Genomic DNA, 23,958 nt, shown 5'->3' on the forward strand with positions numbered 1-23,958 from the left:
TGAAAAAAAAAAAAAAAAAAGATATTTTCACACTGTTCCAAAGGTAAGTCAATAATATTTATGCCACATCCTAAAAAGAGTTTCCTTTTCTTTTGGGTGCTATAAATGTAAATTTGGAAGTACTTTATGTTTATTTCAAAGAGAAAGCAAGTTTTATAATGCATAAAAGATAAAGTAAGTTACATATTGCATTTGTGGAAATGTAATGATAAATGTGACAAGCACTATTTGCTCAATCTGATTTTATGCAACACAGGTAAAAAAAAAAAAAAACACAATGCAAATATTTAGGGAATTTTGACACCCATCCATGAGCTTCAGCTAAAAATTATCGTCTTTTCCATTTACAACCACCACAAAGAGTGAATGAACTGCTCAACCTAATTATATCAATCTCTTCCCAGTGATGTTTCTGTGTCACAGAATGATTGTGGTTATTTTAGGTGATGTTTTTAAACGATAATATTTTGTTAAGATATAATTTTCATACAGCATATTTAATCCTTTCTTAGTGTAAAGTTTTGTGACTATTGACAAATGCATACAGTTCTGCAACTATAACAGCCAAAATAAAGGAAAATCCATCAACCCCCCAAAAAATATACATTAAAAACTGAGAATGCAACAAGATTTCTAAGATCATAACATTCCTTTGCTCAAAACCCTTCAATATCTTATCTCAGAGTCAAAGTCCTCACTATGGTCTGCAGCCATTTCCTGCTACTCTCATCGCTCCTCTACTCCACCAGGGGTTTCCAGCAGTTCCTCAAACATGCCAACACACTCCCTCCTCAGGGCCTTTGTACTAACTTCGGTTGCCAGGAATGCTCCTCAAAGGTATCCACAATGGCTCCCCTCCTCATCTCCTCCAGATGCCTGCTTAACTGTCATCTCAGAAAAGGCTTTTTCTGACCAACATATTAAAACAGTACCCCTACTATAAGCCACCGTATTTTTTCCCCCTTGTTCTATGGTCTGGTCTTCCCCCAAACAGAATACAAACTACAAGGAAGAGAGTCCTTTGTTTTACTCCTTGCTGTCTTCAGTCTTGAACAGTTGCAGGATCTCAGTAAGAATCAGTTGAACAAGACGCTGCACAAAGACTTTCCAACTAAAACTTCTGCCACAGATACGGGGGGGGGGGGGAGGCTAACAGTTCGTAATCCTGAAGGGTCTGCTACGTAGCAACTAGTCTTCAGAAGAAAACATTTTATTCTCAATAAAATATACTCACGAACGGCTGCTTTCCCTAAAGGCGAAGCATTAATGCTACGTGCATTCGTGCTGCAGGCCTGTTGGCACAGACTGCTTTGGTTTATCGCACAAGACTTTCACAAAGTAATTTTCCCACGAACCAAGAAATTCTGGCTAAAGATACTTTAGGAAAAATATTAGTGGGGTTAATCTACTAATGATATATACAAGGCGTAGGAAAGACAATATACAAGTCCAAACCTCACACAGAGAGAAAAATACCAGAAACAGGAATTGGGAGTGTTTGCCCCTTGAGACACTGAGAGAGAAAAAGTCCGAGGATTGCACCCCCTTTATCTTGGCGCCAGGCATGGTACGAACACTCAGTTCGGGGGTGCAGGGCGTAGTGTCCCCGCAAGGGGTCTGGGAGCGCGAGGCCCGGACTCCGAGTAGAATGGGAGTGGTGGATCCGGGCTATAGATTTTCCGTAGAAAATCTCCTTTCCATGGATTTTTCGTTCAGGAGAAAAGGGAGTGCTGACTGCGTCTACCCGCTCCCAAAATGGCTTGGGGGAGGGTTGATGAGGGCAGACCCCTCTCCTTCCCCAGGGACGGTCCAGGCCCCAGCAGGAGCCCAGTCTCCGGCTCACCCGGCTCCCGGTTGATCTCGATGTCGAAGTGGCACTGCGGCCGGTCCTGCGCCCCCATCGCGACCGAGGCGGCGGCAAGAGCTAGGAGAAAGGGGGAGGAAAGCGGTCAGGGCGGGAGCTAGGGCGGAGGCTGGGGCGGAGCCCGCGCCACGGTCGCCTCGCGCCGGCCTGCCTCGACACCACGGGAGGCTGAGACGGGGTCCCCTCCAGCGCCGGGCCTCCCGACTCCCAAGTACCGCGCACACACATGCGGGCGAGCTCTTCACCTGGTTAGCCTCCAGCCTGAGCAGCTCCCCGTAAGCAGAGGAGAAAGCAATGCCACCGCGGCGGTCGGAGCCCAACGCCACTAACCGACCACCACCCCCTCCCCGGGGCCCGGCCTCCCAGTGCCACGCTAAACCCCGCGAGAGTCGGGACAAATACCGCGAGAGCACTGTCTCCAAGGGGGTGTTTAACTGAAGGGTGCGCGCGCAGGTGGGCGTGTCTGGGGGCTCCAGAGGAGCTTCTGGCCCGAAGCTCCCATACCTGAGCTGGTCCTTTTTTGCCCCGCCCCGGAGTCAGTCGCCCAATCTGGGAGCTGAGATCACGCCTGCACTCTCTACTTCCTCTCGCCCTCCTTCTGGAGCCGTGAGCGTCCGCGCTTTTTCCGGTGTCGCGGTGCTTCCGTGTTGTCTACACCTGTGAGCAAGCAGTGAGAAATTAAGTCGTTGACGTCTAGTCAACCGACCGATCTGTTCGCCTGTTTTCCTTTTCGCAAGGAGTAGTTAAGACGCTCTCCTCCTGTTAGACTGTCTCATTTCAAAAGCCTTTTAGGTTGAGATGTGCGTTCGTTCCCTCTTTGGCTCCAGCGTCCCCGGAATAGTTTTCTGTTCGTGGCCATTCTACTTCTTTTGTCAAGGGTCAGTTCAAGACCATTCCCGTTTTTTTTTTTATTCCTTTTCGTCTTATTGAATGCGAGAGTTCTGTGTACAAATGTTTTGTTAAACGAGTGGGACGTATATGTTCTAAGTACAAGTCTTTTTTTTCATATATAATTGCGAATGTTTTCTCCTCAGCTGGGCCTTTTCGTTGTTTAGACGGTGGTTGTGCGAAGCAGTTTTTAATTTTAGTGAAGGCACTTGATCAATTTCTCGTATGGTTTGTGCTCTTTCTGTGCTAAGAAATCTCTGCTTACCCCAAGCTCCTGAAGATTTTCTCCTGTGTTTTCTTCTAGAAGTTTTATAGTCTTAATTTTTACGTGTAAGAATACGATCTATTGGAACTTTTCATTGTGGTGCCAGGTAGAGGTTGAGGTTCATTTGACACCCCCCCTCCCCCATGAAAACAGAGTAGTCCCACCACCTTGGTTGAAAAAACTGCGTTTTATCAATTGAATTACCTTGGTTTTGCGACCACTTATTATTCTATTTCTGCAGTTACTTTGTTACACTGTTCCATGTACCTATCTTTATGCCCGGGCCACACTGTTTTGTTTTTGTTTTATTTTCTTAAAACTGTAGGGGCGCCTGGGTGGCTCAGTCGGTTAAGCATCCGACTTCGGCTCAGGTCATGATCTTACAGTCCGTGGGTTCGAGCCCCGCGTCAGGCTCTGTGCTGACAGCTCAGAGCCTGGAGTTTGCTTTGGATTCTGTGTCTCCCTCTCTCTCTCTGCTCCTCCCCTGCTCATACTCTGTCTCTCTCTGTCTCAAAAATAAATAAAAACATTGAAGAAAAAAATTTAAAACTAAAATACACACTGCCTAAAATTGTCATTTAACTCAAATGTAAAATTTGGAGACATTAAGTACATTAACATTGTTGTGCAATCATTACCACCAATCTATCCACAGAACATTTTTCATCTTGGAAAACTGAAACTCTGTATCCAACTGTATTCTCCCCTCTACCCAGCCTCAGGCAACCACTCTTTTTTTTTACTTTATTATGGTAAGAACACTTAACATGACATCTACCCTCTTAACAGATTTTTAAATGTACAATGTGGTATTGTTACCAATAGACAAAATGTACAGCAAGTTTTTAGAATTTATTCATCTTTCATAGGTCAAATTTTGTAACCCTTGATAGCAACTGCTTTCCCCCTCTTCCCATCCCCTGGCAACCACTATTTTATTCTTTGAATAAGTTTGACTCTTTTAGTTACCACATACAGGCGGAATCATGCAATATGTGTCTTTCTGTGATTGACCTGTTTCACTTAGCATAATGTTCTCGAGTTTCAACCCTGTTACCACATATTGCGGGATTTCCTTCTCTTTTTTTTTTTTTTTTTTTTAAGGCTAAATAATAACCGCATTGTGTGAGTATACCATATTTCCTTTATTCACCAGCAGATGGACACTTGGGTTGCTTCTACCTTTTGGCTATCGTGATAATATGGCTATCGGGAGGAGGGTACAAATATTTCTTTGAGAGCCTACTTTCAATTCCTTTGGGTACATACGCAGAAGTGGGATGGCTAGGTCCTAAGCTGATTCTGTTTTTATGAGGAACTGCACTATTTTACACTCCCATCAGCAATGCACAAGGTTTCGATTTCTCAGCATCCTCCCCAACACTTGTCATTTTCTGCTGTTGTTTTGTTTTAATAATTACCATCCTGATGAGTCTGAAGTGGCACACTGTTTTGATTACTGTAGCTTTACAGTAAATTTAAAAATCAGGGTCATGGGGCGCCTGGGTGGCTCCGTCGGTTGAGCGTCTGGCTTCAGCTCAGGTCATGATCTCGCGGTTCGTGGGTTCGAGCCCCGCGTCAGGCTCTGTGCTGACAGCTTGGAGCCTGGAGCCTGCCTCGGATTCTGTGTCTCCCTCTCTCTCTGCCCCTCCCCCACTCATGCTCTGTCTTTCTCAGCCTCTCAAAAATAAAGAAACGTAAAAAAAAAAAAAATTTTTTTTTTTTAATCAGGGTCACTCAGGTGGTTTCTAATTTGTTTTTGCACTTGTGCCACCTTGTAAAGTACAGAGACTTTCTGCACCACAGTGGAAGTGCTGTCTCTGTCAGGTTGCCATTTTCACCTCTCTAAAAGTCCAGCATCTCTATCAAAGCAACAGTCTCCTGGGGTTCACATTTGTAACCTAGGCTGAATTGAGAAGTTAGTGGTCCTGGGTCTGATTTTGCTTACAGTGTTACAGCTGACCATTTATAGGTTTGGAAAAAAGTGAAATGTACATTGCCTACTTTGAGATGAAATGGGTTGGTAAAACCGACTTTCATACAAAGACTTGTGGAAGGAAGAAAAGCATTGCCATGGGGAATAATTTGTCATTACTATGCTTTGGGGCAGCTGACTTCAATGTAACTAGACTTTAGGGCTCTGGAATGTAGTAGTGTACTTAATTTGGGGAGTATTTAAAATGCATTAAATCTCCTGGAATTCGTTTTTATCTTGCCACTCCAGTAAAGTCTCCTTCCTCCCCCCTCCTCCTCCAGTAAAGTCTCCTGATCAAATGATCTGGGGCAAATCACTTTGATCCTGGAGTTCAGTGACTTCATCTGGAAAATAAGCAGGATGAAATACATTCTAAGTTCCCTCCTTGCTCAAAATTCTTTTATTCTGTCCTGTGAATTAAAATTATATTTCACAGGATTTGAGCAATAAGGTATGCTATTCAGGCTGTGGTTAAGGCGAAGGAACTCTTGGGAGAAGGCAGGCCTAGGGCCAGCATGCGCCAAAAGGACTGATACCTCCTCCCTCTTCCTCCAGAGTAGAAAATTCATATCCAAGGAGTTTACAAACTCAGGCTTGATTTGGAGAACCTTAGTAGCAGGAATATTCAGGTGTTGATTCTGAGTTTTAAGCCTTTTACAGTGGGATCACACCAGCAGTTGGCACTTTAATGGATAGGACCCTGGCAAAACTAATCAGGAGTGCTGGTCGGGAAATTTAGATGAAACATAATTTTCTTTTTTTTTTTTTTAATTTTTTTTCAACGTTTATTTATTTTTGGGACAGAGAGAGACACAGCATGAACGGGGAAGGGGCAGAGAGAGAGGGAGACACAGAATTGGAAACAGGCTCCAGGCTCTGAGCCATCAGCCCAGAGCCCGACGCGGGGCTCGAACTCACAGACCGCGAGATCGTGACCTGGCTGAAGTCGGACGCTTAACCGACTGCGCCACCCAGGCGCCCCAATTTAGATGAAACATAATTTTCTAGAAAAGAGAAATTGCCAAAATTGACTCAAAAGAAATAGAAGGCCTAAATAAACTAGCAACCATTGAAAAAATTGAATTAGTAACCCCTAATTTCTTTCCAAACAACTGTGTAGGACATTTTGACATAGCCAGATGGGAAATTTGATAATGGTCTAGATAGTAGGTGAAAACAAGGAAACACACTTAATTTTGTTAGCCATCTAATAATGAATAATGAACATAAGGATAATGACATTTTGGTTATGCAAGAAAATGTCCTTTGTTTTTTAGATATAATGAATGAAACAAATGTGGCTTAATCTTGATAATTGTATCTAGGTGAGAGGTATATGGGGATTTTTGAGCAAGCTATGTTCTCTACTTTTATATTTCTTTGAAATGACTCATAATAAAACCATTATGACCAAACATAGTCTTCCTTTCTGAAAAACACAGGTTCCACATTGGTTCATAGGCACATTTTACCAGACCCTTAAGGATCAATAATCTTTTCTCAATCACAGTATTTTAGAAAATGGAAAAAGAGAGCTACCTAACTTATCTTGTTATACCAATACCAAAGACAGGGCAAGAAAGTTATAGACCAATCTCATTATAAACATAGATTTAAAAATCAGGGGCACCTGGGTGGTGCAGTCGGTTAAGCGTCCGACTTCAGCCGGGTCACGATCTTGTGGCCCCTGAGTTGGAGCCCCGCGTCGGGCTCTGGGCTGATGGCTCGGAGCCTGGAGCCTGTTTCCAGTTCTGTGTCTCCCTCTCTCTCTGACACTCCCCCGTTCATGCTCTGTCTCTCTCTGTCCCAAAAATAAATAAAAAAACGTTGAAAAAAAATAAAAAAAAAAGATAAAAATCAAATAAAATATTAGGAAATAGAATGTAGCAGCATTTAAACCCCTAAATGTTCCTGACCTAGTTGGCTTTAACTCTGGAAGGCAAAGATGGTTCAAGATCAGAAAATCTATTCATATAATTGATCATATTAACAGAATAAAGAAAAGGCATATGATTATCCCAGTGTATGGTGTACTGGTTATCTATTGCCTCTAAATTCCTTAAGTATATCCACTATAATACACAGGGATCCCTACCAAAGTAACTTTTATGTTTTTATAATTTAGGGAAAGGAGAAAAAAGGTGAACAAAAGGGAGAAAAGGAATCCAGTGAGAAGATACATATACAATTCTACCTTATTTCCTTATACCATTTTTTAATTAAAGGCTATCCTACATCTTAAATAGGAAATTGTGCAGAAAAGAATTAATAGGCCCAAGACTGCTATCTTTAGAAAAGCCTGCCTAAAAGGCTGCTCTGTGGGTGGAATCAGGGAACTTGAATGGCAATCAATTTCCTATGCTTATTGAAAACTTCAGTTGAATGATTAGAATGCTTTATTATGCCTGAACTATTTGAGCAAACAATCTGCTGAACACCTGTTTTCCTTCTGTGGATCTGGAAACTGGGTATGTACTAGGCAGAGGATATACACGTATGTGACCAGCCCCCAGTAAGAACTTTTGGCACTCAGTCTCTAATGAACTTCCCTGGTAGACATTTCTCACATGTTGTTATGATTCATCCCTGGAGGAATTAAGCTTAGCCTGTGTGATTCCACTGGGAAAGGGACGTTTGAACCTAGTTGCCTCTGGGTTTCACCCCATGTGCCTTTTCCCTTTGCTGATTTGCTTTGTATTCTTTTGCTATAAAAAGTTATAGGTACGAGTATATATGCTGAGTCCTGTGAGTCCTCCTAGCCAATCATCAAACCTGGAGGTAACCTTAGGACCTAAACATAGCAAAAGAAGTATTACCAGAATTTGATAACAATATCTATATTGAAATTTTTTAAATACATTTTTTGAAATCCTAGATTTATTCTTTTGTGGGAAACAAGTAGACTTCCATTTGACAGAAAAATGGACATTTTGAGAGAATAACATTCTCACGATATTAGTCAAGAGCAGATGGGCTTTCCCACGGGAGTCAGGGGACATGGCTGTGGCAGATCCCAGCATATATTCTTACAGCCTGGAAATCTGAGGGGAAGGCACTTTTCCTGCCAGCACCAGTGAGAAAAATCCCAGCGAGAGATCTGTTGAATTGATGAGGTTCATATGTGCATCAGTCTTGATGGTCACAGTAGTGGGCAGATACCGTGACTGATCAGCTTGGGTGGCGCCAATTACCAGGAGAAGCACAGGGGTATGGCAGCACAGAAATGGCCACTGAGGCAATGGCTGCAAACTAAGAAGTCACCTTAATTGTGGATACTACACATCCGTTGGCCTTTTAGGCAAGTGGCTTTTTTGCCACTAACTTGCTTTATTTTTTTATTTTTTTAGTGTTTTTATTTATTTTTGAAGGAGAGAGAGAGACAGAGCATGAGCAGGGGAGGAGCAGAGAGAGAGGGAGACACAGAATTCGAAGCAGGCTCCAGGCTGAGCTGTCAGCACAGAGCCCGACGGGGGGCTCGAACTCACAAACTGTGAGATCATGACCTGAGCCGAAGCCGGACACTCAACCGACTGAGCCACCCAGGCGCCCCGTCACTAACTTGCTTTAAAGCGTGATTGTATTTTCACAAATGTCTAATGCTTCGTCCTCTTCAGCAGGGAGCTTGGCTCCCATCAAATGGATATGAAAAACTCACGACAACAAGCACTTCTTGTCAGGTAGGTTCCTCACTTTATGTTGATCAACTTGTTCTCTGATTGCAAACTCCAAATTGGTCCTAATGATGCTTTTTCTAGACACTAATGTTTGCAAGTAGACAGGGTTTGGGTAAAAAATTATCTGCTCTGGTGCTAATGGAAGCTATATTTGCTAAGCCAGTCCATCTGGGTCTACCTACCAAGGGTAAGGCATTAAACAACTGGTATCTTGGTTATTTCCTTCAGAAGACTCTGAGATGATGGTTTGAGTACAAGTTGAGTGCAAGAAGTGGCCCTAGGAAACTCCATTCAGAGGATGGAAAAGTGAAACAAAGAAGATAGGCAGTAAAGCGTGTGCTATTAATAAACCGGCTACCATACTGGGTGATTAGAACCTAATCCTGATGAGGAACTCTGGCAACTAGTACACAAGAAACATCTTGGAATTATCCCTACGGAGGGGTGAGGAAGCTGGGATGTTAATACTCCATCTACTGAGAGTCCTGACTTGAGAAGCTGTTGCCAGCATGGTAATCTCCAGGTTCTTCTGGTCTACGATGCCTGGGCAAGGCAGCCGTCTAGTTTTAGAAAAAAGTCCTCAGGAATAAAGATACAGATATGGACTGTTGGGAGTTGGTTGCAGCACAATTAAAAGAGTAAATAAAGTTCAAGAAATGAGCGTGGGATGCTGGTAGCTTCTGCTACAACGGGCAGTTTTTTGTTTGCAGACAAAAGGGTGCTCAGGAATGGAAAAGCATAGACTTTTTCTGTAAGAAGCACTTGCTAGTTTCCACTTGGAATCCGTGCAGCTTCAATATATGGACAATTTCTCAGCATCCTCAGTCCTGCATAGTACCCTGATCCGTGCCTGGGTGTAGGCCTCTTTTATCTTGTCAGGCTTATTGGGAGCTCCCTGAAAGCACGACCCAGTGCCCTGTCTCCTCTAGTTTCCTCACTGGAGAACCCAGCACAGGCCTGGCCAAACGAGAACTCACGTTCTAATTGAATTGATGACCACATAGGTGAATACTGCTCTATACATGGACTCAAGAGAGAGAGAGAAAAGAAAAGCCAGTTGGAATGAAAAGTCTTTGCATAGCTCTTGCTTCTGCCTGCACTGCTGGGTCCCTTGATGGTCATGTGTCAGATTCCTTGTTGTTCATATCTCAGCTGCAACGTCACCTCCCTGGGTCATTCCTGACTCCATTACTTAAAGTGGCCACCCAGACACTCTTTAGCACATTACCTTGTTGTAATTCTCTGCACAGCACTTCTTGCCATGTGAAGCTTTCCTTGATGGTTTATATTTTGTTGCCTGTCTCTCCCAGAAATACAGGTTATTTATACCGTGTTGCCTTCTTTATATAAGAATAAAGTTTCCATGAGAGCAATGACATTGTCTGGCTTACTCACTGTAGTACCTTCAGCACACACTAGTGGATCAGTAAGTATTTTTTTTATGAATGAATTTATCACAAACAGAAATGAAAACAAACAACTTCCCTTTGGGCCCTAGACTCTTATTAAAAAGATTTACGATGGGACACCTGGGTGGCTCAGTTGGTTAAGTCTCTGACATTGGCTCAGGTCATGATCTCACAGTTTGTGAGTTCGTGCCCTGCGTCGGGCTCTGTGCTGACAGCTCAGAGCCTGAAGCCTGCTTCCATTTCTGTGTCTCCTCTCTCTCTGCCCCTGCTCTGCTAGTGCTCTCTCTCTCTCTCTCTCTCTCTCTCTCAAAAATAAATAAACATTAGAAAATTTTTTTAAAAGATGAAAAGATTTAGGAAGGAAAGAAATGTCCCAGGACTGAATGGAATGTCTAGATTCCGGAAGAATCTGTGGGATTTTCATTTGGAAAAGAGGTAACAGATAACTTCTTAAAATCGCTTTTATTAAAATAGAATCAAAACAATATATGTGTGAGGTAGAGTAACAACAAAAATGAAGATACTATGTGTCCAGCTTAAGAAATATAGTCAGGATCACCTTTAGTAATGGATGTTTATTACAGAGGCTCAAGAGTATATGAGATAGCACTGAACATCATTTCTTCCCTAGCCATATTATTACTTACGGTCCCCAAAAGTCAGACTGCGATGTCAAAAAGCCTCATGAGGAAGTGGGAGAAAATAGCTTAACATTCTGTGGAATAAACCTGACTTCAAATTATCTGCTCTCTTTGTTTTAGCTGCCATATCCTCATCTCGGGAGAAGGTGATAATGACATCAGTCGCCACAGTTGCAAATCCTGGGAAGCAGGCTTGGAAACCCAAGAGAAAGGCCCAGGCCGTATATCGGCTTTGGGAGATCAGCTTGACCCCGAGAGCTGGAAAAGGGCTGACAGGCAGAGTGGAGGCTTAATCTTGAAGCAGGAGATCCTCTGAGAAAAGCAGTTAATACAGTCTGGTCAGGTTTGGTCTTTACCTTTTTAAATCACCTTTCACAACTATATTGAGTTCTGGGTCCCCTAAGAGGGATGGTAGTTGCTTCCCTCTGAAGCAGACTGGTAGAGACGGGCTGGGGCATGTACCATAACAGCTAAGTGGCCTGTGCCAACTTCTCCAGTGTATCTCTCCAGAAAAGGGCCCTCTGGAGAGTCTGGCAATTTTCTGGCAATTCGGGTAAACTGTGGCTTAAACAGACTTGGCTGTTTCCAGAGGCCTCTGATTTGCCCTGATTCAGTTGTCTACATGCGGACTGACATATCCTTCCAAGAGACGAAAAGAGGGGAACACAGCAGGTCACCAACTCCTTCCCTCTAAGGGGGAACTGGACTTTGTCTTTACGGCTATTCCCCCTACTACACAGGAAGCTACCCTAAACTGCCATAGGCCATACCGGCTTGCTCAGAACCCATACACTGGAACCTCCAGTGCTCTGTCACAGACCCTTGCCTCCCGTGCCAGTAGTGGACAGTTCCTACAAGGTCAGACTCACATTGTGCTAGCAGAAGCCCATCGGAGGGGCTGCCATGCAGCTTTTTACTTTCTTCCTCCTCTGACATCTAGGGCCCACTTGGCCACAAAGGCTGCTTGTTAGTACAGAGGAGCTAACTCCCCTGGAGGCAACCCCAGCCAGGGTCTCTCAGGCAGACACGTCTGAGACGCTTGTATGCTTTTAGGTCCATCCTTCTGACCCCTGCCCCAGAATTGAGCCTTTATTGCCTATAGCGGTAATTTTGATAACACACTTGTTTAGCGGCTTTTCCTTCTCTGTCTCATCGTCCTCATGGCCTTATTCCTGTTTCCTGAGATCACCTCCCAAATAAACTATCTGCACCCAAGGCCTTGTCTCAGGCTCTGTTTTAGGGGAGGTCCAAACTGAAACATCAGCTAGCATTTTTATTCCAGCTCGAGCCAAGCCCTATGTGAACAGGTCAAGCTGCCTAGTAAAGGGGGAAACTGCCATCCAACTCCAGCTGATGGTTGCCATGTGGACCTGCAGGCCCAGCACTGCTAGAAATTCAGGCTTATTGGGAGACCCTCTTTAAATGTTAGCACCTAAGGGGCGCCTGGGTGGCGCAGTCGGTTAAGCATCCGACTTCAGCCAGGTCACTATCTCGCGGTCCGTGAGTTCGAGCCCCGCGTCAGGCTCTGGGCTGATGGCTCAGAGCCTGGAGCCTGTTTCCGATTCTGTGTCTCCCTCTCTCTCTGCCCCTCCCCCGTTCATGCTCTGTCTCTCTCTGTCCCAAAAATAAATAAACGTTGAAAAGAAAAATTAAAAAAAAAAAATAAATGTTAGCACCTAATTCAAAACTAAAAACATTGCATTGTGCCCACCATATCTGCTAAACAGATCAGGCCCATGAGCAGACCACATCGCATAGAGTATGGGCACCAACCCCATGAACAGTGGGGGAAGGAGTCGTTCATTAATGGACTAGAACTCTAAGGATGGAAGAATGGGGGAATGAGGAAACAAAGAACTGGCTTCTTCCCAGATTAGAGAAGGGCCAGAAAGGGCCAGAGCCCTTAGATAACACATCAGAGCCAACACACATTGAGTGTTTACTATGTGCCCAGCTCTCAACCACATTACCTCAATCTTACAACCTCAGGAGGCAGATACTACTTTCATTATCATCGTATTATAGGTGAGGAAGCAGCGGTCAGAGGTTATGATAGAGTTGGGACTCAAAATGAGGCCTCTCTAGGTTACAACCCTTAACTCCTACAAAAGGAGCCAGGCACTGGAGGTTTTAATTTTGGGTTCACTTAGGAAAATCTCCTCGCTTCATTTTACAGAGAAGTCTCAAAGAGGGAAAGTTCTTTATTGGACAAAGCTAATAAAGGCAGGAGGGATGATAAAATAGAAAATCACCGGTATGCAATCCCTAACGAAATAATAGATCAAAGCTAGGTAGATCATAATTTAAGTCAAAGACTATTGGGCACTTGATGGATAAATCAGGTCGTTCCTGATATAATGCAGAAGCAAGTACCTCTTACCTCCTATGTTGTATACTTGCCAAAAATACTAGAATCTGAGTCTGAATGAGCCTCTAGATCTACCAGTTTACAGGAAAAGTGGGCAATATTGGGACATATTTAATAACATCATAGGGATGCAACTAGGCAAATCCAGAACATGATTAATTTTAGGGCATATCACCTAGTTTTGCCAACAAATGGCAATGAAGACAAGAAGGGGAACTGCTAAGTATTTTTACAGTGATTTAAGGGATGTCAACAAAATGCAGTGTTATGAATCTTGTTTGGACCCAGAGTTAGACAAGTCAACAAAAAGACATTTTGTGATAATTGATGGAGTTCAGGACATGCTACTCCAAAGCGTGACACCTTGGTGTACTGAATATTTTTTTTTAAATTTTTTTTAACGTTTATTTATTTTTGAGACAGAGAGAGACAGAGCATGAAGGGGGGAGGGGCAGAGAGAGAAGGAGACACAGAATCGGAAGCAGGCTCCAGGCTCTGCGCCATCAGCCCAGAGCCCGACGCGGGGCTCGAACTCACGGACCGCAAGATCGTGACCTGAGCTGAAGTCGGACGCTTAACCGACTGCGCCACCCAGGCGCCCCTGTACTGAATATTTTAAGCTGAAGGAATCTGAAAAATGAGATGCTGGAAGGATTTTCTGACCTCCCAAGAAGCAAGGTCATGAGACCCCATGTGAGAAGTGCCCTCTTATACCCAGAAGAAAGGAGCATCTTTATCTTTTAAAAAGGAGGGACACTGAGATTTTGAATGAAAAGGCCATGCTAAGTTCCCCTAATTTACTACGCTTCACTCATACCCTACTGTTCCACCCACAGTTTTCCACAACTTTCTACTTTTCATCAAATCTAATATAAAAATGTTCAGGTTTAACTGGTTTTTTGGGTCTTCATTTCCTTATGAAGCACTCCCATGTCACATCAAACTTAACTTATATGCTTTTCTTTTGTTAACCTGTCTTTTATTATAGAGGCCCAGCCAAGAACCTTAAAAAGATAGGTGGAAAAAGATATTTTAAAAAAGTATTTTAAAAGATATTAGATGATATTAAATAATTAAGAATTACTATTGATTTGGTTAGCAATGATAATGGTGTTGTCACATATATACATATTTTTAAGACATGTATTCATTGTTGAGGGGTGGGGAGGGATACAGACAGGGAGACACAGGATCCCATGCAGGCTCCAGACTCTGAGCTGTCAGCACAGAGCCCAATGCAGGGCTCGAACTCACAAACTGTGAGTTCGTGACCTGAGCCAAAGTCGGACGCTTAACTGACCGAGCCACAGAGGTGTCCCGTTGTTACATATATTTTTAAGTCCTTACGGTTTTTCCAGAAGACCAAATGGAACACTTATTATATGAAAACCTCTATACCTCAATAGGAGTCTTTCATGGAAAGGAGAGCTTTATTTCAAAGCAACCTGAAAAAAATGGTCAGGTCCACAACTACAAACTGGTAGGAGGGAGCACACAGTTACACATCCATTCGGCAGGGCCTCAGTTAGGAGTCTTGCCAATTCCTGTTGATTGCCCAACATCTATTCAGTTTCCTCTTCAGGCTGAAACTGAAAAGGTTGAATTGAAGATGCCCATGATATCTTTGTTATCGAAACATCCAAACAGGAAAGAGGACATCTGGAGTCAACTTAATCTGCTTAATTATTAAAATAAGTATTTACGCTGCAAATACAGTTAATTTAGTAGCTTTCTTCACCTTTTCACATTTTTAAAAGAGTCACAGAGGTTTCATTCATGTTTCAAGCAGTTGAGTTGGTAAAGATCCTATCTCTACTTCATAGGAAATGGGTTACCCTCAATTACTCCTTATGAGAGCCAGCTGAAAGATTATTCCATTGGTTTTGAAGGGCTGGTGGGGTTGGCATCTGCGATGGTAGCCAAATAAATGAGATTTCTGTGTAACACATGCTGGTACCTATGGGTAAAAAACGGGCAAAAATCAGAGGCTTGCTTTTACTGAACACTAACAAGACACTGGAAAGGAATTTACCCACCCTAGTGGAATGGCTCATCTATTGTTTAGATGATTTAGTATCATCAACCTCCTTATTTAACACCAAGGAAAATATATCCAGCTTCTTACCTGTTTGCACTTATACTTCCATGGCTACCTCTCTGGGCCAAACCACTCCCCTTCTTGCCTAGGCTATTGTATCGGACCAGTCTCATAACTGGTCTCCCTGCTCTACCTTTGACTCCTAAGTAGCAACCTAAGGGATCATTGTACAGTATAAGTCAAGACTTGCAATACCTCTGATTAAAACCCTCCAAAAGCTCCCATCTCATTCTGAGTAAAGCTGAGCTCTTCCAGCCCTTCTGATGGCCTGCAAGGCTATAAGATTGGGGCCTCCAGTTACGTCTCTGATCTCAGCTCCTACCACTTTCCCTTTGCTCACTGAGTTCTGGCTGCAGCGTCCTCCTTGCTGTGATTTGAAGCCTAGGGGGCTTTTCCACCTGATGCTGACTCTGCCTCACAAATCTATATAGCTGGCTCCCTCACCTCTGGTGTCTGCTCAAATGTCGCATCAGATATACCCTGTGTAAAATGGCATCCCTTCTCCCTCACTTACCCTGGTTTATTCTTATTCAAAGCACTTACTACTATGTGCCTAATTGTATGATTTCCTCCTTCCAGCTTCTGGAGTCTAGAATGTAAACTCTGTAAGAGCAGACAAGGTACCTGATTTGGTAAAAAGCAAAGCTGGTTTTGGTACTGATTCCCCAGTAGCTGAAACAGTGTCTGGTACTCAGTAGTACTTATAGAATGTCTGTTGAACAAACTTAAAGGGACAAAGCACTTCAAAGGATCAATGTGAGCTTACTATAGTAGTGATTCTCAATCAGGTGACAGAGTTCTCTACCCAGGAAGGCAAACCAGACTAGGAGGGCAGGAAGCATGGCCTATGCAATGTGAAAAAGCCCACCAGGAAATTTTGATAACTTTCTTATGCATAGGTTGAGAATCGCTACACCAAATGGAACGTTTTGCAACTTCTATATAGAAAAATGAGAGTTTACTATAAACTGTAAAAAAGCAAATTGTCAGATGCCAGAATCAAATGCAAAGACTTACACAAAGATACCTCTACTATTCCATTGAGCTATTCAGTGAGGGATTGTGGGTGATTTTTTTAGGGGGTGGGAAAAGCATGCCTTTCTTAAACATGTCTTCAGTAAGAATGAAATAATGTAATAATAAATGGAGCATAATTCATGGACTACATTTAGAAAGACTGTTTTCTCTCATTTTGGTATATAACTAGAAAACACATTCAATTACTGTGCTGAATGTGCGTTTGGCTTAACTTGTAAGTCTTTTATGGTCCTTGTGTGCATTACAGACTGTGAGTTAGAAAATGAAAGGGAACTAACTTAACAGTCAAATGGTCTGACCCCCTCAGAAAAAGGATGAGCTGAGGATCCATGATGAGCAAGGGGCCACAGCGCTCATCTCCAGAGACTAGTTTTCCACGTGATCTTCTCCCCACCCCTGTTGTCATCAACTGACATGTCTACCTGAAGGAAGTTTGCAGTGAGCATAATTCAAATTCAAAGAGGGTGCCACATCTGACTCCAGGCTTCACAATGTGCTGTCTGTGTGGTTTGGAGCAGGTAAGTAACCTCTGAGCCTCATAGGGGATCAGTCACCCAAGACTCCTAGTTCAGGTCAGCTTGCTGTATCACCACACTGGTTTATCCTCCTCCCAAAAGTTGGGAGGAGGGGCGGGTACTTACTGGACGCACTCATTCGCCCGGCCTTTGTTCTGATACTCCACGATACAGCGGATGAGCTGGTCATTCTCCTCCAGGAGCTGAAAGACCAGAGAAAGGGTCAGCGCAGTGCGTCATCGGGACGGCCAGGCACACTACCCCCTAGTCTCTTCATTGCGGGGTTGTACTGCCCCAGTGTTCTTGCCGGCTTCGTTCCGGTCTCACGCCACACCGCTGCAAGCCGACCCCCTACGCAAACCCACCACAAGCCTCAACTGGGATGCTGCTCACTCTAGGAAGCTTCCCGAACCCGAACCCTTTCAAGATCTCAACCAAGGAACTTCTCTCCGCCCTCGTTAGCGCTCACCCGCTGGATCGTCTCCTGATTAACTTCCGCCTTGCCTTTCAGCCAGTCCGGTACGAAGGCCACCGACATCCCGAGAAGCCAGGTTGGAACCCGGTCTCAGGCCCTGAGGACCCCCGTGCATCTAAACCGGAGCCAACCGGCAGCCCCAGGCGCACTATTACTGAAGCAGGGACCCATGTTAGGTGGGGCCTACACTCTCGACGTTGATTGGGTCCTCCCGGTGACTGGGAAGAGACGGAACGTCATTTGTGATTGGGCGCGCAAGAGCGATGGTCAGAGCGTCAGCCTCGGTCCCGCCCCCTGGGGGCTCAGCGCTGTAGGCGCTCGATTGCATTTGCGCAGTCTGGAGAGCTAACCTCGGGGGCGGGGCCGGGCGTCAGCTCCTCGCCTTTTAGGCGCTGGGTAGTCTATCTGCAGGAGCACCTTGCGTTGGGCCACACGGGTATTGTGGCTGGAACCCAGATATCTGGCTCCAAGTCCACTCCTCCCTATTTCGACATCACTCTGGTGCCTCCAGATACGCGTCTGGAACGTGAACCCTGGCCACTGCCTCCTGCCAAGCCAAACCCTGCAGGTAGTAGGAAAACACTGCTGTTAGCTTTATTCTTTGCTGAGGAAGAAACTTGTATCTACACCTATTTTTCCTTTGGGTAGTAATAAAGCTCACTAGGTTTACGGCCCTAAAAAGAACTGTTATTTTCTCCATTTTACAGATGAGAAAATAGGTTAAGAAACCTGCCCAAGATCTCACAGCCACTAAGGGCAGAGCCAATATCTGTACACGGGTAGTATGGCTTTAGAGCCCTCGTTCTTAACTTACTACTCCATACTGCCTATGCACCATACTGCAGAGGTGGCTTGCTGCAAGATAAAAGAAGGAAGCTGGTCCTACCCTCCTGGGCCACATAGTTACTGCTGGCAACCGCTGACACTCTGAAGTCGTTGTCTTCTCTCTGGTTCAACCCATCCATTACGGACATGGGAACAAGGCTGGATTTCCCTGCAGCACAGGGTGAACAGCAGCCACATCATATAGGAGGAAGATCTTCGAAGCCTTTACTCAAAAGGGATCTGGGAGGGTGGGGGGGGGGGCAATTCTGCCTCATAGAGCTTCATTTCCCTGAGTAGTGGCCCTGATCCAGAGCAGGCTCATCTACTTTGCTGGGCTCTCCCTCCACAATTCCCTTAGTCAACCCTGTGAGGAGGCAGCTTTCATTCCATTTCACAGAGGAGTAAAACCCAGTGAGAAAAGTGGGGCAACATACCTGAACTGGACCAGGACTTCAGGGCTTCCTGGTTCCCAAGCCTGTACTATTAACCCCAGCAAGGCTCTCTCCCTGGGAAAAGTCCCCAAAGGCTCCACAGAAAACAGACAGATGTCTCAATATGAAGAGGTAGTAGAGGTTACCCAGGTGACTGGTACCCAGAGTCTGGACTTTCTCCTAGGAACCATGGAAGCTATAGACAGTTTTAGGCAAAAAAGAAGTGAAGTCAGAGATGCATTTTAGAGTTTTCCTTAAAAAACAAGCAAACAAACAACTACAGAGAAGGCTACTTGCTGCAGGTGTGCAGGCCGGAAACGGTGGAGGAGTGAAAAAAATGTGTGCATTTGAAAGACATTCGGAATAGACTTGCCAGGTCTTAGTGAATTAATGGAGGAGGGAGGGAGAAGGAGTAATTAGGGATGACTTCTGGTGTCTTGGTTTCAGCAACTGAGAGACTGGTGATGCCATTTTTGGAGACAGGGGACAGTGAAGGAGAAGTTGGACTGGAAGTGAGAGAGTGATCAATTCAGCCGTGGACACGTGCATGCAAGGTGATGTCAGACGGAGATGTAGAAGTCTATGGCTGGCTCTTTGGGTCTGGAACTCAGGGTCAAGGGCTGGGCTGGCGATATAAGCTTTGAGGGGCATCACTTGTGGAAATGGAACCATGCAGTGGATAAGACTGCCCAAGGAGAGTGACTTGGTTTCTCTCATGGCCAAGGAAAAGAGGCTACAGAGGAGCATGGGGGAGGGGTGGGGAGACTAGAGATATAAGAGGAAATCAGGTGGGGGGGGGGTCATATAAAAATAAGAGTGACTGAGGAAGCAAGACAGGACAGCAATGACAAATGCTGTTGAAAGGTCAAGCCAGGTAAAGACTAGAACTTGAATGTCTTTAATGAAGGAGGTTTCAGTGCTGTGGTGAGGCAGAAGTGAGAATTTCCAGGGACTATGAAATACAGGAAAGATGAAGCAAATGGAGTCTTTAGAGCAGGCCACTGTTGCCAAGAAACCTGGCAATAAAGGGGAAAAAGGAAAGAAGGTGGTAGAGGGACAGAAGTTGGTGGGAACTGAGGGCTATTACTTTAATGGCTGCTCTTTCCTCGGTGAAGGGGGCACCTGGGAGGCTAGGGGGATCTTGAAGAGTGGTAGATCTGGGGAGCACGCAGGAGATTTTGAGGTTGGTGTTGGGGAGAGCTGGAGACAGAGCCAACCCAGCAAACATGGGACTGCCGGGCAGTGTTGAGGACCTGGTGGAGGCTGGCGAGGTACATACATAGCACTGATCTGTATGGTTGTGCGATTTTTTTTTTTCCAGCAGCACTTCCAGCTCAGGGGCTTATTTAGAGAAGCCAGAAGATTGGATTTTTTTCCTGAGTTGGAGTGCTCCCAGGCAGATGTGACAGAAGAAAAACTGCACAATGGAGGTGAGCATATTGGGAAGAATGTGATGGAAATGATAAACCCTGCACTTTCAGTGGATGGAGAAGGAAATAAAGTGGATGGAGAAAGGTGATACATACAACAAAGTAGAAGGACAAGTAGAGGCTTCCGCAGGCCAGGCAACAGTGGGCAGAATTCTGAGAACAGCCAAGGGACAGTCAGAGATCAGGTGTCTGCGTTTACAACTTCAGAGGTGGAGCTCTTCTTCTGTGGTGATACAGCAACCTAGGGTGTAAGCCTGGAAGTAGAGGAATGAAGAAGGCTGGAAAAGAAAATCTCTGGAGCCTGGAGTCAAAATGACCAATGATTGGAGAGGAGGGCTAGGACTGCAGACACCACATCTTACCCCTGTAGCCCAATCCACTATGGTGCCTGAGCCACTCTATCTGCACCCGTCAGAGAGCACAAAGCCCTATTATAAAGCACTCACATAGCAGGTTTTGAGAGCCTGAGGCTCCACATTCAAAAACTCTTGGTTTTTGTGGGTCTGGCACCAATTTTTCCTTCCCCATTTAAGCCAGAGTTTTGTCTTCATGACCTGTGGTGACAAGAACAGGTCTTCATTCACCTGCGAATACACTTGGAGAGGGAATCCCAGTGGTTCCCTCACATTCAGTGAGGAGGTTTCAATCTCTGTTACCAATCAAATCTCATTGCTGTTATCTTTTGTGCCTTTTATGACCTAGCCTCATGATCACTTGTCACACAGGCCAACCCTGACTCAACGTGGAGGAGACCACGCAAGAGTGTGAATACCAGGAGGTGGGGATCCCTGGAGGTCATCTGTTTTCATTTTGTAATTTTTCTCTGGCTATGTAAGGCCTGCTTCAGTTTCTACCCATGTGGTGATGACTTTCAAAAGTTGATGTCTAGCCCAGACCTGTACCTGTACATTCAACTGCCTACATTGACATCTGGACCAGAAGTCTCTAGGCTACCTCAAATTCAACTTGTCTGAGATAGAACTAGAGATCATTTTTCTTTCCAAAATCAGATCCTCTTCCAGTTTCTCTGTATCTAGAAACCCCTCCACTATCTACACATTCACTCAAGGCTGAACAGTGGCATTATCCTTGAAGCCACTTTGTTACTCTTCCACATCCAATTCGTCACCACGTCTTGTTGATTTTGTTCCTACATGTCTCTGCAGACTGTCCAGTTCTCCTCCTCTTCACCATCGCTCCAGTCCAAGTCTAAGCGAGCTCCAGCTTCATCGTCTTTTGCCCAGATGACTGCATTGGCTTCCCAGCTGGTCCTACCAGGGCTTCTGTGAGCCTTTTTCATTTTGATCTTAACTTCAGCAGCCAAAGTGATTTTACACAAGATAAATTTTATCAGTTTCCCACTGTCCTAAACTTTCTAGCATGGCCTACAAAGGTCTTACCTGGTCTTAGCTCTTCTATTCTCTCTAGTGGCTCTCACCCTATTCCTTACTCTCTAAACTCTCAGTTCCTTTTCTTGTCTTTTTTTTTTTTTTGGTGTGGCAAAATATGCATAACTTAAAATGTACCATCTTAGCCATTTTTAAATGTTCTGTGACATTTAAAAATTTACATTATTGTGCAGCTATCACCACCATTCATTTCCAGAACTTTTTCATATTCTCCAGCTGTAATTCTGTGCCTGTTAAACACTAGCTCCTCATGCACCACCTTTCTTTTCATCCGTCTAAAGGAGCCCTGCCGCCTTCTTGTTCTTTATACACAAACCGCCCTCTGTCTGAAACACTCTTTTTTTCCCCTTTGCCTAGTGAGCAACCAGTCAGCTATAGTGTCACGTTCTCAAGGAAGCCTCCTCGGACTCCCAAGTTCAGACCAGAAGCTCCTGTAACTTCTCTCAAAAACCTTGTTCCTCTCGGAAGAGCACACATCTCAGTTTGTATTTCAACACATGTTGTGTAATTGTTTAATTGATGAGTGCTTTCGCTTTGCCTTCTCTTAACATAGTGTTTAGTGTCAGGAGTTCCTCACTGTGTCCCCACCGCCAGGCCTAGTGCCCGGCACACAGCAGGTGCTCAAAATGTGTTGGGCGAAAAATAAATGGACGAGTTCCGCTTCCCTGCATTGGACCATCCATCCGTGTGACACCTGTGAGTGCCTCCACCCCCAGACTGGGGTGTGTCCCTCCAGGGTCGGACTTTAGCACCTCATCCAGGCTGGCAGGAGGCTGTGCTCTTTGGTTTGCCTATCTCGGACTTCCCGCCCAGCTGCGCAGACGGCAGAACCCACAGCGGGGGCGTGTCGCGGGCTTACGCAGAACCTCCCTGTCTCGGCACGTCAGTTCTGTACTCTACCCCAGGAGGAATCGAGCTTAGACCCAGAAGTTTCCTCGCACCTCCGGACGTGGGAATTACACGCTTGGACGTCAAACCCAAGCGGGTGAGAGCCAGCAGATGGGAAGAAAGCTGGGAGGAGCGCGCGCCCCTGCCACTCCCCCTGTGCCTTTGGGTGGCAGCCCTTTAAGAACTAGCTAATTCGGGACTCCTCCGGGACTGGGCGGGGAAGCCACTCCAGGATTGGCCGGTTCGGGTGCGGGTGTCGCTTAGCAGCTGCAAATAGGGATTCAAGATTCGGGCATGCGCACCATCGCCTACCTGCGCCTGGGCCGCCAGTGACCTGGGCCGGGTCCGCCCGGTGGGCTGAGGTTGCAGAGGAGGCGGCGGGTGGTACGGCGGTGAGGCGGCGCGACGGGCGGGCGCCGACTCCCGGAGGCCGCCGTCGGGGCGAGGTGAGGGCTGGCGGGCGGAGTCGGGTGCCGCGGCCCGTTAGCGGAAGGCAGGCGGGGTCGGGTGTGGCGCAGGGCGGGCCTGGAGGTGGAGGCGGCCCCCGGGCCCGCCCCGCCCTCAGGCCCGACTTAGCCCCACCCGGTTGCGTGGGTCTTCCCCGAGTCGCCTGTCTCCCTTTCTTCCCCGGGCGGCTCTCTGGACTCGGGGACAACCGGGGCGCGCCTGCTGGAACCCTAAACTGACTGATGCGCGTGGAGCGCTGCTCCCAGTGGGAAGAGAAGGGGTGTGTCCAAATGAGAGAGGGGACGATTTCCTTGATTATCCTTGATTATCCACGAAGCCCTGGTCTGAGTACTGTTTAATTTTAATAGCAAACTTCCCTTACCATGCCGAAATTATACGACTTGGTTTACCAAATACTGGGTGCACTGGACCAGCTTTTCCGAACATTAGATGTAGGAGGTGATGTACATTTGTGTCCATTACAGGCTTACCTCTAGACCTCCAGAGACAGAAGGATAAAGCACTCTGGGAAAAATGAGGTTTTTAGAAATCAAAACCACAAAAGAATTATTCCTAGTGGCGAAAAGTATTTGGTGACATTTGTTACATGGTCAGAACAAAACAGTAAAGCTCAGACCAATGGATAGGGTAAATCTTAATTAAATTTTACAAAGGAATTAATCCCGATAAAGGTTATTTTAGTAAAATTAAAATGTAAATAATTGAAGGTGGTTTCATATTGGTAAATAGAATTAAATCGATATAATAGAGTTTGCTCTGGAAAATACATTGTAGACAATGCGGTTATAGCTCTGCTTGTCTTTACAACACAGAAGACATCTTGGAGTCCGAAAGTTTTATTCTCAGAAAGAGCCTCAGAAACAAGCTGCATCCAAAAGGTGATTGAGGGTCAGAGAGGAAAATTGGCTTATTCAAAGTAACACAGCAAGTAAGGAGTAATTGTAACAAGTGTGACTCTAGGCCTCTGCTTCTTCTATTAACAGGTCTTTGATTAGTTGAGTAGTAATGCTCTAGGAGAAAGAAAATAGAAATAGGGTAGCCGTGATCCCCAAAATTGGATTTAGAGAGGCAGAGTGTATTGAAAAGATTGCATAGGCTTTCAGATGTTTTCAGTAAGGAAGTTTGGGTTTGAAACCTGGCTCTCTCGCTTATGTCTTAGTTTTCCTACCTGTCCAGTGTAGATCATGCCTACCTCATAGATAGTCTTGAACAGTAAATAACATTATCAGTTTAAAAGTTCCTAGCACAGTGCCTCGCACGTAATGTTAGTCGCTATCAAGTTCAGTCCCCTACTCTT

At 45.2% G+C, this 23,958-nt stretch overlaps 3 protein-coding genes and 2 long non-coding RNA genes across 7 annotated transcripts in view; 3 read left to right on the forward strand and 2 right to left on the reverse strand.

Annotated features, from left to right (window-relative positions):
• NKTR (natural killer cell triggering receptor) overlaps positions 1–2,245 on the reverse strand; it is a 60,205-nt gene extending 57,960 nt beyond the window's left edge. Inside the window, 2 exon segments of the mRNA XM_043595639.1 lie at positions 1,844–1,924; positions 2,110–2,245. Coding sequence (XP_043451574.1) covers positions 1,844–1,901 — 58 coding nt within the window. The 5' untranslated portion in view covers positions 1,902–1,924; positions 2,110–2,245.
• A 47-nt stretch (positions 2,246–2,292) lies between these two features.
• LOC122492108 lies at positions 2,293–11,931 on the forward strand. Its single transcript, XR_006299542.1, has 3 exons — positions 2,293–2,742; positions 8,607–8,669; positions 10,837–11,931. It is a non-coding gene; the product is annotated as an uncharacterized LOC122492108 (long non-coding RNA).
• Positions 10,519–17,556, reverse strand: SS18L2 (SS18 like 2). Its single transcript, XM_043595644.1, has 4 exons — positions 17,205–17,556; positions 16,862–16,938; positions 14,920–15,041; positions 10,519–11,028 (listed from the first exon to the last, which is right to left on the reverse strand). The coding sequence occupies exons 1-3, from the start codon at positions 17,271–17,273 to the stop codon at positions 14,954–14,956; spliced, it is 234 nt and encodes a 77-aa protein (XP_043451579.1). The 5' UTR covers positions 17,274–17,556; the 3' UTR covers positions 10,519–11,028; positions 14,920–14,953.
• On the forward strand, positions 17,274–21,760 carry LOC122492109. 2 transcript variants are annotated; one of them, XR_006299543.1, is made up of 4 exons: positions 17,274–17,386; positions 18,914–19,020; positions 19,791–19,896; positions 21,063–21,760. It is a non-coding gene; the product is annotated as an uncharacterized LOC122492109 (long non-coding RNA). The 2 variants fall into 2 exon arrangements; XR_006299544.1 differs by lacking the exon at positions 17,274–17,386 and adding an exon at positions 17,563–17,778 and having other exon boundaries at positions 21,063–21,759.
• A 7-nt stretch (positions 21,761–21,767) lies between these two features.
• SEC22C (SEC22 homolog C, vesicle trafficking protein) overlaps positions 21,768–23,958 on the forward strand; it is a 32,898-nt gene continuing 30,707 nt past the window's right edge. The window contains exon 1 of one of the 2 annotated variants that reach the window (XM_043595643.1): positions 21,768–22,290. The gene's annotated coding sequence lies outside the window, so the exon portion shown is untranslated. Of the gene's footprint in view, positions 22,291–22,481; positions 22,640–23,958 lie in introns of those variants that run through there. The other variant, XM_043595642.1, reaches the window with a different exon arrangement.

This window comes from Prionailurus bengalensis, chromosome C2 (assembly GCF_016509475.1).
Source record: "Prionailurus bengalensis isolate Pbe53 chromosome C2, Fcat_Pben_1.1_paternal_pri, whole genome shotgun sequence".
Taxonomy (NCBI): Eukaryota; Metazoa; Chordata; class Mammalia; order Carnivora; family Felidae; genus Prionailurus; species Prionailurus bengalensis.